This window comes from Macaca mulatta, chromosome 3, assembly GCF_049350105.2.
Source record: "Macaca mulatta isolate MMU2019108-1 chromosome 3, T2T-MMU8v2.0, whole genome shotgun sequence".
NCBI lineage: Eukaryota > Metazoa > Chordata > Mammalia > Primates > Cercopithecidae > Macaca > Macaca mulatta.
In genome coordinates, this window is record NC_133408.1 from 8,995,098 (window position 1) to 9,011,317 (window position 16,220).

General features: G+C 42.7%; 1 protein-coding gene across 9 annotated transcripts in view; it reads left to right on the plus strand.

Annotated features, from left to right (window-relative positions):
- Positions 1–16,220, plus strand: part of ERG (ETS transcription factor ERG) — a 284,991-nt gene that overhangs the window by 202,240 nt on the left and 66,531 nt on the right. For all 9 annotated transcript variants that reach the window (XM_028845324.2, XM_028845325.2, XM_028845326.2 and 6 more), the window contains one exon: positions 14,214–14,431. In XM_028845324.2, the coding sequence (XP_028701157.1) occupies positions 14,214–14,431 (218 nt within the window). The remainder of the gene's footprint in view (positions 1–14,213; positions 14,432–16,220) is intronic.

Below are 16,220 nucleotides of genomic sequence, written 5' to 3' on the forward strand. Positions count from 1 at the left end.
AATCATCCCCCGAAGTAAACTATAATGGCAGCCATGCCCTCGGATTGTTCTGGAGGATACAGGCAGGGAATCAGGCACTGCCTTCAAAACTCTTACATAGTAAATCTTACGTTGGAAAACTGTCTTAGACCTGTTTAGAAATCTTGCATTCTCTGTCTTAGAACCTTCCCTCTTGAGCTGATTATTATCATCCAGTAATTACACTGATGTGGCCTTGGGAAATAAATTGGATAAAACCTAACAAGTTATTAAACGTGCACCTGCTGTCCCTCCAATGGAGTTTCACCCTTGAAATTAAATGTGCTGTGCTTCCTGGCAGTGCTGAGGCCACTGGAGCGGCTCCTAAGTGATGGCTTGGAAGAAATGAAACGCTGGTAGAGAAGTGGCCCGGGAGAGTGCACGGAGGAAAACTGACATTTAGAGAATGAGTAGAGAAAAAGGAGGGCATAAAGAGATGGGGGATGGAATTGTCAACCAAATAGGAGGAACAGCAGCAATATAGAAGCCAAAGAAAAGAGGGTTAGAAAAGGGGAGAGTGGCCAACAGTATGAACTGCTCTTGAGTAGGTGACAAAGAGACCAGCTGGGAGTGTACGTTTGAGGGAACCCCCAAAAGCTCACTCCTAATCATGGCAGGACAGTGTCAGAACCAGACGGCAAAGTTGGAGAAGAGAGCAGGAGATGAGAATCTGTTAAAGAGCTGTAAAATACTTAAGTAAGTAAGTATGGCCAATTTTTGGTTCCCTACACCACCAGCTTCCACCCCCACCTTCGGACTCCCAGACCAACACATGTCTACTCTTGCCTGAAAGCAAAGTATGAAGGTTGGAGACACTGACACTGACGTGAGTGAAACTAGACTGAACGTTTGAGAGATCCTGGATAAATAAATATTGGATATTTTTGCTGGATAAATATTGCTTGAATAAATACTGTGAAAGTGCATTGTGATTGCAGAAATACTGAATAAGCATCAGATTCATTAATAAAAATTCTGCCTCACATCTCACATGTCAGGGCCCATGGGAACCTGTCTGGCCACTACTTGGTGCATTTTCTTTTTTTTTTTTTTTTTTTTGAACCAGAGTCTCACTCTGTCAGCCAGGGTGGAGGGCAGTGGGTCAGTCTCAGCTCACTGCAACTTCCACCTCCTGGATTCAAGCAATTCTGTAGCCTCCGCCTCCCGAGTAGCTGGAATTACAGGCATGCGCCACCACACCTGACTAATGTTTGTGTTTTTAGTAGAGACAGGGTTTCACCATGTTGGCCAGGCTGGTCTCGAACTCCTGACCTCATGATCCGCCCATCTTGGCCTCCAAAAGTGCTGGGATTACAGGCTTGAGCCACCACACCTGGCTGGTGTGTTCTTCTACAGGGCCCAGGGAGCTCAGTGCTCCAGTCGGCTGGTTTTCCAGTTCAGGAGCTTAAGGCTTCAGATTCAGCAATGGCAGAAGTGGTTTCCTGACTTTCAGCTGCCCTATTCTTTGCACCTTTTTTTATTTGTTAAGTCAATCTAAAATGCGTCTGTGTTCACAAATAAATAGCGACAAGTGCAAGTCTGCTGGAGTGGAAGAGAGCAAGTGCAAATTATCTTTCCCTTTAGCTAAGTTGCTCTTTGAAGTAGGCATAGCCCCATGACACTCCCGTACAGCTTACTGTGCAGGTTGGATGAGCGGGCAACTTGGAAGGCCCCACCTGCTCTGCAAGGAGGTAGTCCTGCACAGCACCGGTGGTCAGATGTCCACTACTCACCTACCTGCCCCCCCACAGGTGACTCTGTGCTGCTTGGAACCTGCACAATGGTGCATAGCATTTCCCAGATCTTGAAGCTTCCTTTTCTTCCTGGGAAAGATAGATGTGGACACCCATGACCTCACTTCTTCCACAAGGAAGAATCTTAATAAGTAAAGAGGTCCAGTAAGGAGGCAATGCAAAGACCGAGGTTTAGACTCTGTACACATCAAGATTTCAAGTCACCAGGCTGTTCTGCAGGCCTTGATGATTTGGGTATGAATCTACAGACTTTTAAAGAGTATTTGTGACTTTCTTTTGTTTTGTTTTTGAAACAGAGTCTCGTTCTGTCGCCCAGGCTAGAGTGCAGTGGCGTGATCTTGGCTCACTGCAACCTCTGCCTCCCAGGTTCAAGCGATACTCCTGCCTCAGCCTCCTGAGTAGCTGGGACTACAGGCACGTGCCACCACACCCAGCTAATTTTTTATATTTTTAGTAGAGATGGGGTTTCACCATGTTAGCCAGGATGGTCTCTATCTCCTGACCTCGTTGTCCGCTTGCCTCGGCCTCCCAAAGTGCTGGGATTACAGGTTTGAGCCACCTCGCTCAGCCTTGTGGCTTTCAGAGTGGACATATTTATAGAGGGGCTCAAGCCAGATGGCAAAAGAGCCCTGGTGGGTGTGATATATGTATGTGTAGTTTGAAATTGTTAGAGGGATTGCTCTCATAGTTCAAAAGTGTTAGGTTTTGAGGTCAGCACTCCCAGAGCCATAAAAATCAAGTCTCACTGGCAGCCAACTTGTTGGTGCATGAAAAGTGTTACCAGGACGGGGTCTACCCAGTGGCCATCTATATCACAGGAAAAACATGAGCTCAGCGTATAGCATTAGCAAAGGGCTCTGATGCCCTGGCTGCTTAGTCCCCTTTCCATGCAGCAACCAGGATATATTTATGTGCTGGAAAATCTTCTGCAAAGCACAGGCTTAGCCTCCCAGCCCCAGGGAGTCAGACATCATCACTTACCAAGCTGAAGAAAGGCCTTGGCAGGGATTGGACCCTCACGGCGGGTGAAGACTTAACTCTTCCTACATAAGTCAGTGTCTAAGAAAAAGAAAACTTCTGTGTTCATGTCTGCCTTATACGGTGTGTGGCTCATGCCAACAATTATCTGGGGACGGGGATAGAAAGCAAAGGAAGGAGGCCCCTGGACCATCACGTGAATAGTGGAGGCTTATTCACGTGCTCCTCTCTCTGCCAGAGCCCCAGTTTCTGCAAGACTTTTGGTTGGTATTACCATGTTGCCATGTTTATCATTATTATTATTGAAGTGCTTTATGTGTAGAACAGATACCATATTCCCATGCAAGAGAATAGATCCTTTCCATACTTAAAAACATGACACTAGCTCTCAGGGTGCCGACTAGCTTCTTATTACCATTAGCACAGAAGGAGATACCCACAAGATCGAGGAAAATTAAAGTCTGGGGGCAGCAGGGGAAGACCCTGCAGTTAGCATCTAACTGGGATGCATAGAAAGTTTTTAGCAACTCCATACGTGGTAGATTTCTACCTTATCTGCATGTCTGCTCAGAGATGGAGGAGGTAGAGACTGCAGGCTGGCTATGGCTGAAAGAGGATGTTACTAGTTAAACAAAATCGATTTCACTTTGGTGCAAAATGGAGCCTTAGAAAACATCAGTAGACCAGACCCTCGTTTTAGATGAGGAGCTTGGAGACGTGGGACACGAGGGGAACTGAGTGGTGGAGCTCCAAGGGCAGCTGGATCTTGAGCCAGTGGCCCTGTGCTCTTGCGGCTCCTTCTTAAAGTGCCCATGCTGCATCCTGGCACTTGCATGTTGAACCTGGTATGGCACACCTGTCTGGGGGCGGGGGGACCGCACCAATTATTTAAAAACTTAAGGTTGTTTTGACGCCCCCATCCCCCACCCCCGTCTCATGGGAAATTTTGGATTGAGTGTTTGAAGGCATGAGAGAGACACCTGATGAAAATTAGCTGAAAGCAGAGACAGTTGTGGGCGGAGGCCAGGACATCTGCTGCCCCTATCTGTGCTTGCCAGGGTTTTCCATTGTGCCAGAATTTTCTCATGAATAAAATTCCTGGAATTTTATGGAAAACAATGAATCCATGTGTCAGAGATTCACAGATGAGACACATTCCAGAGGCGTAGCACGCTGTATTTTTAGCCTTTGTGTGTTTTGAAAGGGCCAAGCATAAAACTGCCGAGTGTTCACGGAGCTCCTTCTGAAGAGGAGTGAGACGAGGCACCGTCCCTCCCCTGGTGTTCAGAGAAGGACCGCACCAATAGCAAAAAAAGTGCAAGCAACTTTGCTACTCCTTAGCTTGGCCTTCGTGCTTCTCAAGCCCTGAATCACCTGAGTTTCAACCTGGGCTTGTACGTTTCAAAAATCAGGAGGGCAGAATGATGGTGTGAACTTCTTAGCCAGACTGCCATAAAAGCACTTCCTCATAGAAGTTTATGAAAACTTCAACAAGTTTTGGGGAAAGTTACCATAACGAGCATTATGAATTCCACATCCCAGAAGAAAACCCTTTTCTTCAGAAGTTTGAGGGCTATCAACTATGTACCTTGTGCTATTCTAGGTTAAAAAAAAAAAAGGACATTATGTTACAAGACCCTGGTATATTCATTCATTTATTGTCCTGTTATGTAGAGAATACCAGCAGCACGCTGGGGAGCATACCAAAATTCATTCCTTCCTGCACAAAGCTTTGGGTTAATTGACATTAAACAAACTAATGTAGAATTTGAATGGAAACCCCACAAAAAAATTGGACCAGGGACCAAAAAGGCTAAATGAAAGTGGCAGACGTGCTCTTGAAATGAAAGATGCTAGATCTCCCTTCGTCTGTTAGGTAGATACATGGTTTGAATATCCAGTACTTACAAAAAATAAGTGATAATTCGCACACAAGAGACTGTGGTTTTCCTTGCATCTGGCTTGTTAGAATAGTATGACTAGAGATGGGTGATTCTGATGGTTCACATGTGGAGGTCTGGAGTCAGTCACATCACCTTTCCATCATGTGATGATAATTTAAATACAGTATTAAGATTTATGAAACCTGTTACACACACAAGCTTATTTGGCCCATTTAACTGTCCTGGGAGAGAGCTGCTTGGCAGCTGGTTGCCATTAGTACCACCTTTATAGTTGAAGAAATTGAGAGTCCAAAAAGGATATTGCAGCAGTTGAAGTGAGCAGGCACGCAGCTCACCTGGGGAAGTTGTTTCAAAGCAGATTCTGATTCAGCAGGGTTGGAGACTCGGAATCTGCATTTCTGGCAAGCTCTCAGCTCACACTTGGGGCAGGAAAGGGTTAAAGGATTTACCCAGGTGATTCCCAGAGCAAGGGCAGAGCCCAGTTTGAAACTCACATCTTCCATCTTCAGATCCCCATCCCTGGCTCCCGTGCTCTACCAGACGGTCTCCTACCCATTGGTATAGCTTCATGTTCATCCTCCACTGAGTGATTAAAAAAAAGGAAAGAAAAAGTTCTTTTTATCTCAAATGAATTATTTAAAACTAGATAAAAAAGAAAGAAAAGGGTTTTGATGAATATTCGTGAGTAATATATGATGACAGTGATTAGAGAAATAAAAAGTTTTGAGTGTCAAGAGTAGAACCAGCCCTAACGAATAGCGAGTGCATTTTTTGTACCCATGTAAAACATACAAACAGGAGGTTTCCACAGATGTTTTTATACTTTTTGCTCATCTCCAAAGAAGGAAAGAAGCCTACTGGGAAGAAAAAGTGATTCTTCTTCTTTTTTTTTTTGAGATGGAGTTTTGTTGCCCAGGCTGGAGTGCCATGGCGCGATGTCAGCTCACTGCAACCTCCCCGTCCCAGGTTCAAGCGATTCTCTTGCCTCAGCCGCCTGAGTAGCTGAGATTGCAGATGTGCACCACCACACCCAGCTAACTTTTTGTATTTTTAGTAGAGACAGGGTTTCATCATGTTAGCCAGTCTGCTCTCAACTTCTGACCTCAGGTGATCCACCTGCCTTGGCCTGCCAAAATGCTTGGATTACTGGAGTGAGTGAGCCACTGCGCCCAGCCGAAAAAGCGATTCTTTAAAGAAGAAAATAAGAAGCTATTAACATCACAGGCACATTGTTTGTTAAACAGTTAAATGACATTTGCCAGGGCGAAGAGTCCCAGTTCATTATCCTTTCAAATGCATTCAGGGTTTATTCTGCATGGCACTGAGAAAACAAAGGGTTGTTTTAAAATTACGTTGGTTGAAATTCTTAATCTCCCAAGGCTCATTTAAATCTAGTTTTCATTATGTGGGCATAACTATTCTTTCTTTAACATTTTTCTACAATACTTCAATCTTTCACAATATTTCTAGAGTTTCTGATTTCCAGATCGAATGCTCCCTCCTTCTTTTGCAAATGTTCATTTTCCAGTAAGTCTTATTCTGTTCATAGGTTGCTTAGCTCTAAGAAGTCTCTATTTAAGCCTATGCGGATTTAAGGTGAAACTCGGCAATAATGTCCTCTTTGGTAGTATGACTGCAGACATATTGCCAATGGCAATTATTTCCCAGACTCCCTGGAACTCCTGGCCATTGGCTACACAACCCATTCATCTCACAAAAACATGTCTCTTCATTTGGATGTAATAGAAGTTTGTGGACCCCATTTATAGCATTATGATGGGGCTGTAATATCACCTGATAACTTAGTCCTAGGGCTATTATGAACACCAACAAACATCTGAGGTTAAGAAATTATCTTATTTCTAGGAGCAGACATACAGAGGAGCCAGCCTTGAAAATGCTTATATTTTAATAAAGGCAAGGCGAGGGAAGAAGTCTGTGGGCAAAAAGAATTGCTGGTACCAGCCAGGCCTTCTCAGAGCCCTGAGAAACCCAGTGAGTCCAGAGCAGGGAAAATCGGCTGAAGGGCATGGAGGGGATGGATCCCCAGCTAAGTCTGTTCTGAAGGGATGTGCTGAGCGTAGCGTAGGGGAAAGCACCGTGTAGGATAAGAGAGGAAGGAGCAGAGGTGAAACGGGAAGAAGCCAGATTCTCTGTATCTTTTAGGCAACATTTGCCCTAGTGGATATGATTAAAGATAAAAAATGTCTGAAAGTCCTCTAAAGCGTTCTATTAGTAAAGATAATAAGGATAAAGATTTTCATCTCTCCTTATTATCTTAATATGTATTTAGTAATATGTATACATATGTATGATGTATTTGTATATACATTATGTATTGTATATATGCATATATTTGTATAGACATCTATTAGCATATATGCTTACACTTATATATGCATATACATATCTGTATATGTGTGTGTATGTATATATGTATTTGTGTATGTATGTATTTGCATGCACGCACACATGTATATGTGTACATATGTATGCATGTGTGTGTGTTTGTATATATGTATGTGCAAATGTATCTGGACACTAGTTCTGGGTCTCATTTTCTTAGCACTGAACTAGTGTTGTGAGTGTTGAAATTGTTTGACACTGAAGTGATACCATATTGGAGAAATACTCTCTTTAGAAGGACTTCATTTGCCTACATACATGTTTCCTTTGAGGTTAATCCAAGAATTTTTTATATTTTTGAAGGACTAAAATAGCAATGTGTTAAATTAGAAAAACGTGAACACAAAGCTAGATACTGCATTTAATATAAGATGTTAATGCTTCCTTCTCTGAAGAATTAAGAAAAAAAGAAAATCATATCAAGAAGGGGCAAAACTGATCACCCCCAGTTTGGCGAAGCTTCTTTCGCTTCCCACGTTTGGCTTTTTTCTGTGTTGTAAATAAAAGACACACTGGTCAGATGAAGATTCTTTCTTAATGAGATACTGGTGGCATCAGAATGGCAAAAGTGCACACATTTAGAATAAAGCCTCCTGAAGCACTGGCGTATCTTCGTCGGGCTTATGGTGGGAGAGCAGAGCTTTTTCTAAGCGCATTGCCTATTTTGTTTGTGTTGCTTTTTCCTCCTGCAAATACAATTAGATACTAGACCTTTTAGAAGCATCTACTGTATGTGTGCTGCCTTAAAGAGAAACTATAAACAATAGAGCCTGCGACAGCCTAATAAATAGTTGTCCAATATCCTTAGATCTGCAGACATCCATTAAAGGCCACCCAAAGTGGCACAGGCTCCAGCATATTTATAAATGGTTCTCCTACCTATCGTTTTCCTGCATAGTACTCATTAAGAGAAGGCAGGTATCCACCTGCAATGAACACATCCCAACACCTGGTCATGTCTTTGTGTCTGAATAATCTGATTCATCAAAGAAAAGAACAGGGTTGTTGATTTAAACCATTGCAAAAGAAATAATTAACTGTATGCGGTGTCCATTGCTACACATCTCTAGGCTCGCAGAAGAGAGTGGTATACCTAGAGAAGTCCTTACTGATTTCCAACACTCTCCATTTACTGTCCAGATCCTTTGTTCCATCCTAGATCCAGGGATTCTGGACATTTATCCCTTCATCCTTCTTCTGTCTCTTCCCTCTACCAGCCTTTCTCTCTCTGTCTCTATCTAGATGTTTCCATCTCTCATGGCAAGAGCAGGCACCAAAACACTCCACCATGTGACTTTTCTTAATCCAACTTCTTCCTTCCAGTAACACCCAGGTAGTGGCCAGTGTACAACCTTGGGGAATGATTCCATTCAGAGATACAAACGCTGTTTCTACCTCGTCCTCACTGTTGATGTTACTTCTATAATCCCACTTTCTGATGGGTGGGCAAGAATCACAGCTGACCTTATAGGACAGTTGTAAGGATTAAATGATCATTTTTCGTAAAATGTAAGACATCATTGGTTATAAAATGTCCCATTATTTTATCTGCCATCAGAGAAGAAGAAATGCTGCCTAATACCTAGGGTAGGCCTTTCATTTTCGTATTTCAGAGTTGATAAAATGTGAAAAGTGGTGTATCTTATAATCGACAAAATTGAATTTAAGAGGATATTGCATGCAAAGTGCTTAACAAGGTAACCTGGTTTATTTGGTGGGTAAGCTATTTATGAAAGTGGTTAAAAGATATCTTATACATGGCAGTATAGGGAGTTAAGTGATGTACCAAATTCTGCTTGTTGATATGCAAGAGAAATTTAAGGAAGGGTTTTGTATTGGATTGAAATGAGATTAAAACTGACAGAAAAAGCAGGCTATTGATTTAAGATGATATTGGCTTCCTAAATGAATGATCTCCACACTGTATTGTGATAGCAGCAAGGACTTCTTTCAGATTGTTTTATTTTTTATTTTATTTATTTATTTATTTTTGAGACGGAGTCTCACCCTGTCACCCTGCCTGGAGTGCAGTGGCGTGATCCCGGCTCACTGCAGCCTCCACTTCTACGGTTCAAGCAATTCTCCTGCCTCACCCTCCCGAGTAGCTGGGACTACAGGCACCCGCCACCACGCCCAGCTAATTTTTTTTTTTTTTTTTTTGTATTTTTAGTAGAGACAGGGTTTCACCATGTTAGCCAGGATGGTCTCAGTCTCCTGACCTCGTGATCCACCCACCTTGGCCTCTCAAAGTGCTTGGATTATAGCAGTGAGCCACCATGCCCCACCCAAGATTTTTTTTTTTTTAAGCATGATCATGATCATAAAATTCTTATTCCACTTAGTTGTTGCATTTGTTTTTCATAATTATAAAATAATTATCACATATAAGACTTGAAAACATTGAAGATGGATTTGATAATCCAATTCTCTGGAGGTCTAATTCTGGCCATCTTCCTAATTTTTGAAAACCATGAAAGGACCATTTCCCTGAATGCCTTTGTTTACTCCAGATGTGAACTTCAGTTGACCATTCTTTAAGATTTTCTCAGTTTCAACACTTTACCACTTCCAGATTTTCAAGAGTTTAAGTACGATGGATTCTGTGTATTAACAATGTAATATTTTTATGAGCTATAGGGATCACAAATTAGAATCAATTTGGGCCCTTATTTTCTAATACTTTGGTTGAGAAATATGCATCTTGCAAAATATTCATCTGTTATAGAAAGGCCTCAGGATTCCTGAAATATTTTGCTGAAAATGTCAGTGTGCTTTCAACTTTGTTAGCTTTCTTTTTTAGTGTTTTAATCTAAGTATTTTGGATCCTTTTTTGTACTCTAGTTACTTGAAAATAAATGCATATTTTAGAGTTATAATATGAAATGCAACCTGGTGGGACCTCCCCTCATTTCTGGAACTTATCCCATGACCAAAATCCAAAGGAATGGTCCTCATATGTTATTGGTATATTCTGTATTGAAATGAAATAATAAACACTATAGTACTAACACAGCAGTACCTTTTGTTTGGGGGTAATTTGCTTAGAGTTATGTGTTTCTCATAAGTTCTTTAAAAATGGCCTTGGTAGCCTGCCATTTGCCTGATGGGAATATCCCAGCTTTCCTGGAGCTACAGAAAAAAAAACACCCCACACATTGGCAAACACCAATCTAAAGCTCAGGTCTTTTTATGGTAACATAGAAGTAGGCATATGAAATTATTATTATGCCACATATCTGCCAGATTTTGATGTTTAAAATATTCTCTGTTACAAAGCCACCAAAGCAGATCCCAAGCGCTGTGGCTGGCCAGAGTTTCTGCAATAACAATCTATACATGCTAACTAAGGCAGCAGCCTACCCCCACCGGCAGGTAGGCAGGCAGGTAAGTAGGTAGGTGAGATCTCCTAGCTATAAAGAGGAGGAGCCAGGCTGCAGGGAAGGAGGGACATGTCAGTCAAGGCCAGGAAGTCTCTCCTAGAGCTGGAGTTAAAGAACTCATGTGGTCCTGGTTAGCAGCCTGCGTTCAGCACTCTTTCTGGTTTTAATCCTACTGGGCTAGATCCTGTCTCCCCTTTGAAGTCACAGGGCCGCCAGGCAGGGAGGGTCCTATGCAGCAGCCTGTGTCCATTCAAGCTTTAACCAAAGGGATGATGAAACCTGCCAACAGCCAAGTCAAATGGGAGGACAAAGATGTGGCGGGGCTGTGGCTTGGTTTGCTTTCGAAGAATAGCACTTAACGTTAGTGACCTCTCTTGTGGAAGTGGGTCTGTGAAAACTCCCCTCAGCTGCTTCTTACTCCCCGAATGTGGGTCTGAGAGAGGCTTTCTTTATTCATTTGTTTCCTTATCCTGAGCTGTACTTCATTCTAGGTGTTCCACAGCCTTTGTTGAGTGAGAATCATTTGGGGGCATAGTTTGGGTTGCTGTGTCTTTTCAAAATGTGGACAGTATTTCACCCCTTTTGAAATGTTTATCCTGAAGCTTCCTTATTTTCAAAGTTTTTCCCTTCTAATGAGCAAAAGCAACTGAGGGTTTGCTTGCAATATTCTGAATTATATTCCCTTTCTCATTTCTGTGCAATGTTAACTGTGAGAAGAATTTTAAGATGCAAAGAAAGAAGGCATGCTTCCCGTGTCTCTAGCATTTCTAAGGGTTTTTTCCTTCCTAATCGATCTCAATTAACTTTGATTTCTTTCTTTAGAAAACCATGTGCTGAAATAATGCTTTGCCAGATGTGAGAATGGATTCCTTCCCCTACAAACACACACTTAAGCTTCATTTGAGTTCTAATATTTTGGGGTTTTTTTTCTTATTCAATCTTACGCTACATTATGTGGCTGTTGACTTTGTTTGCAAGAGTATCTTACTTTATCTTGGAGAGATACTAATACTTTAAAGTTATTGCTTGTTTGTTGTTGTTGCAGCTGTTTTCTTTTTAGTTTGTAATTTTAAATGTAGCCTGTTTCTTATATATATAACCTGTTTTTGCCAATTTCTGATATAAATCACACATTCGTTCATGTTTCTCATCATGGGTGAGCCAAAGCTAACATTACATAGTGTGTTATTCCCCTGCGAGCCTTGGTCGAGGCTCAGGCCCAGGAAGGAGAGAGGCAGCAGCCATCAGCTCTGTTTCCTGTTCTGAGCCTGTAAAACACACTAACCAGTGCCACCATGGGAAGGGAGTATCTGTTTTGCAAAAATTTTTTGGCCGGGCGCGGTGGCTCAAGCCTGTAATCCCAGCACTTTGGGAGGCCGAGACGGGCGGATCACAAGGTCAGGAGATCGAGACCATCCTGGCTAACACGGCGAAACCCCGTCTCTACTAAAAACACAAAAAATTAGCCGGGCGAGGTGGCGGCTCCTGTGGTCCCAGCTACTCGGGAGGCTGAGGCAGGAGAATGACGGGAACCCGGGAGGCGGAGCTTGCCGTGAGCTGAGATCTGGTCACTGCACTCCAGCCTGGGCGACAGAGCGGGAGGCGGAGCTTGCCGTGAGCTGAGATCTGGTCACTGCACTCCAGCCTGGGCGACAGAGCGAGACTCCGTCTCAAAAAAAAAAAATAAAAATAAATAAAAAAAAATTTTTTTAAGAAGGTCTAATTTTTGTCTGAATTAGCATGACTACGCTAAGTCTATGGTGCTGATTTTACTTTGAAACCCACATCTATGTGTTTAGACTCCTTGAGTTGGCCACTCAATTGTGACTGGAAGAGAAAGCCATGAATTTCAGGTTCCCGAATATCTAGGATGCCGTTTCTGTACTGTCAACCTCTGTGACACTGTCTCGTATTATTTTTGATTGTTGGTAAGTTTGATTTTGCCGTCTATTCAAGATGATTTTTTTTCCCTCGTGCCTGATTCTGGTTCTCTGTCTGGCATAGCTGACTTTTTGGTACATTTTGCGTTACTCTTTGAACACCAGGCTTCGTCTTTCCCAGGGTGTCACAGGGCTGTAATTCTACAGGTTCTAATGGAGTCCAGGACGGCACTTTTGCATATGCACAGACAGCTGGCCACCACTTTAAGAGACAGAGGTTCAAGTTTCTTCTGATTCTTTCTCCTTGCTGATCCTCAGTGCAGTGCGTCTAGCAAAGAAGTTTGTGCACTTGGGAAGCTAAGGAAAAAACTTGGTCCTGGGGCAGGTGGAGGATCGAGCGACAGAGTAGATGTGGGGTTGGGGTGATTGTTTCCTAAAGATTCTGATCTTTCTGGATGGGGAGGGAGCTCTCCATTCTCAGAAGGGCTGCTTCTAGGATGAGATCACTGATGGGAAGCACCTTATTTATTTAAAGGCCAATTCAAAGAAGGGGAGGAGGGTGCTAATTTAAACACATGTCCCAAATGAAAAAAAAAAATGTCACAAAGGGCATCATAGGGCTGTGGGGGCAAGGAGAAGGCAGGTGGTAATTCCCACGTCATTTCCGTCACTAACCCCCTAGTTGATGATGGCCAGCTCATTCAAGATTAGCTCTGGACCTTTCTAGGTCTCAGATTTCTCATTTGGAGATGAGAAGTTTGGACTGGAAGGGTCTGCAAAGCCCACACTCCCCTGCTTCCCCTGCTCTGGCCCCAAAGTTATTTTTTTCTTTTTTTTTTTTAAATAAAAATGTGTGGCCCAACTAGCCTTTGCTTCTCGCTAGTTGATGTCAACACTGAGGATGCCAAAGGACTAATATAAAAATGAGCATTCATATGGATTTTTTTTGGTCTAAGAACCAAAATGGGATTGTATCACAGCAGCTCTGTGTGATTGCAGCAGAAGGCACATTTAAATAGTTGAAATTTCCCAAACTTGCCATTGCTCATTGGCTGTAGAATATAAACATAGCCATTGGCTAACCACTTGTTTGACTTAAAACCGTGAAAAATGATTGATCCAGCAATGACAAATGGCTATTTATTCTCACCAAATCATGCAAAAGAGCAAAGATATTAATCGAAAGTAAGGGGAAAAGAGAGCTTGTGAGTGATCCAGATATTTTAAACATCGTGGTGTTTGGAAGCATCTGGATACTTCACAGCTTTTTTTTTTTTTTTTTTTTTTTTTTTGTTCATTTATCATCCAGATGTTCACCATCATGGAATCACCACTTGAAACTCTACTTCGGCTAATAACTTAGAGTGGAAACGTTTGTATCTTTGGTTGGTTGCCCTTTGGTGCTCCATTGATCCCTCTGTCTTCCTCTAAGTCCCTCTTCCTCAGAATCCCCGGGAATGTGGCAATTTTGCCAGATGCTTAGGTGTTGGCCTTCAGATTTCTTTTTTTAATCTTCATGACCGCTCTGTACCCTGTCTGCTTGAATTATAGATTGCATTTGTCAAATAATGACACATGCAATTGGGTGTCTTCTAAGACCTTTGAAATTCAACTTCCTTAAGTTGAGATTAAAGTGGATATTCTGCTGCCCTGCCGCAGTCAAGCCTGGGATGCTTCGAGACCTGCATAAGTTTTTCTAGGCTGGCATTTCTAACTCTTACTGTCTGGAGGAAAGAAAAACAAGCTACTTTTTTCTTCTGAATGGTAGAAATGGAGACGGTAAAAACTATCTAAAATGTGGTCCCAGTTAGAAAGGACTCTGAAATCAACAACTTTTTGAAACATGACTGTCTGTTGGAGTGTCTTGAATTATGTGTTTCTTTGGGCATTCAGGAAGCCTTATCAGTTGTGAGTGAGGACCAGTCATTGTTTGAGTGTGCCTACGGAACGCCACACCTGGCTAAGACGGAGATGACCGCATCCTCCTCCAGCGACTATGGACAGACTTCCAAGATGAGCCCACGCGTCCCTCAGCAGGACTGGCTGTCTCAACCCCCAGCCAGGGTCACCATCAAAATGGAATGTAACCCTAGCCAGGTGAATGGCTCAAGGTAAGGAGACTTCCGCCCCTTTCTCTCCCCGACCTCCCATTTTCCTATCCTTTAGAAAGACAAAGTGGAAGTGAGTCATGCTTCTCCAAAGATTGACTTAGAAAACAAGGCCACTGTGTCTGTAGTCTCAGCTACTCGGGAGCCTGAGGCAGGAGGATCGCTTGAATCCAAGAGGCAGAGGTTGCAGTGAGCCGGGATCATGCCACTGCATTCTAGCCTGGGTGACAGAGCAAGACTCTGGCTAACAAAAGAAAAAAAAAGAAGGAAGAAAGAAAGGCCATTGAACGGTGATGTTGGGCAGCGCTGGGAAAATGTGTTCTCCAGTGGTTTGTGTAGAGGATGGAGTTTGTAAAATCAGTAGTATATTTACCAAGAACTCTCTTTGAAGATGTGTTCAATTCTATTTCCCAGGCACAAGGGCTCTGTGGGAGGGGAGCCTTGCCCACATATGGTGGAATTCATCTGAGGTTTGATTGCCTGTAAAATAATGTTGTCTTATGTTTTCACAAAGGGAGAGTGTCAGCTAGTGGCCAGGCGGTGCAGTGTATGTCCAAGCCATTTGAATTTGCTAGTGGATCTCCATTATCTGCCCTCCACCCTCACCCCACCCTCCGATCCCTGCGGTCCTTTCTCTTAATGCCTGCTGTTTTATTTTCTCCTCTTAGCTTACACATAAAGCCCGCTCCGGTGTCTCCCGTAATTATTAGCTTCCCTGAGTTTGTCATGAACATGCGACTGTCATGTAAAATGTATTACCAAATGCAGAACTGTCCCTGGCCCTCAAAAAGCATTGAATTATGTGTAGTTTTGAAAAGTAAAATTAATTTTAATTATTATCTAATACCCTATATGTATTCAGGAAAAAGAGTATCAAATCTTAGGATCAAGAACAGATTATTTCTTTTAAATGTTGCATAATCTACCATCCGGTCATAAGAACAGCTCACATTTTCAGACACTTTACTGTGTACAAAGCTCTTTTATATCCAATAGCCCCTCAGTCCTCCAAGCAGCCCCTGATGAAGCACACTCGACCCTATTTGATGGATGAAGAAACCTGTGGCCAGGCATTTCCAATCTGACCTCAAATCACCACTTAAATGGAATCAGAATTTGGATTTAAACCAGGAGCATTTGACTCCACACCCTGAGCATTTTCCACTCGGTTGAAGCTGTAATGGGGCCTTTTTGTTACATACATGTTTGAACGCTAAAAAGGTTTATTATAAGTGTCATAGTTTATAAGTCTGGAAACGGTTGCGTCAATTCCTAGTGTGGTGTTAATGAAGGTGCCAAGTCACAGTGTCCTAGAGAGAATGTCAACAGCAAGGCTGGACGTGCCAGATGGGGAGATGGGAGATGCCAGAACGCTCCTGCACTCCGAGAAGTCAGTTCACGTCTGTGCATCTAGCTTCCTGAAAGGGCAGTGGCTCTGATGCTAAATATTGCCACCACACTGGTCCTTTAAGTGGAGCTCAAGGCAGGCCCATCTTGGATCTCATCAAGAGATTCCTTCCAGGAGTTATGGAAGGACATGGGTAGAAAATGCAGCAATGGGTCCAGGGCACCAAAGTTGTGAGAAGTTAATGATTACATCTAAATATTTTTTACCCACAAATCCTATACATTTGATACAGTGTTTCTGCTGATCATTAACTGTATATATTTCTGAAACACAGAAGAATGCAGGGTAATCATGTTCTAAAGAATGCAGCAGTGTTTATGCAGGAGATCAGTTGGTGGAACACAACCTGGGAACACTGAATGAATTCTGTTTTGGGTGGAGTCA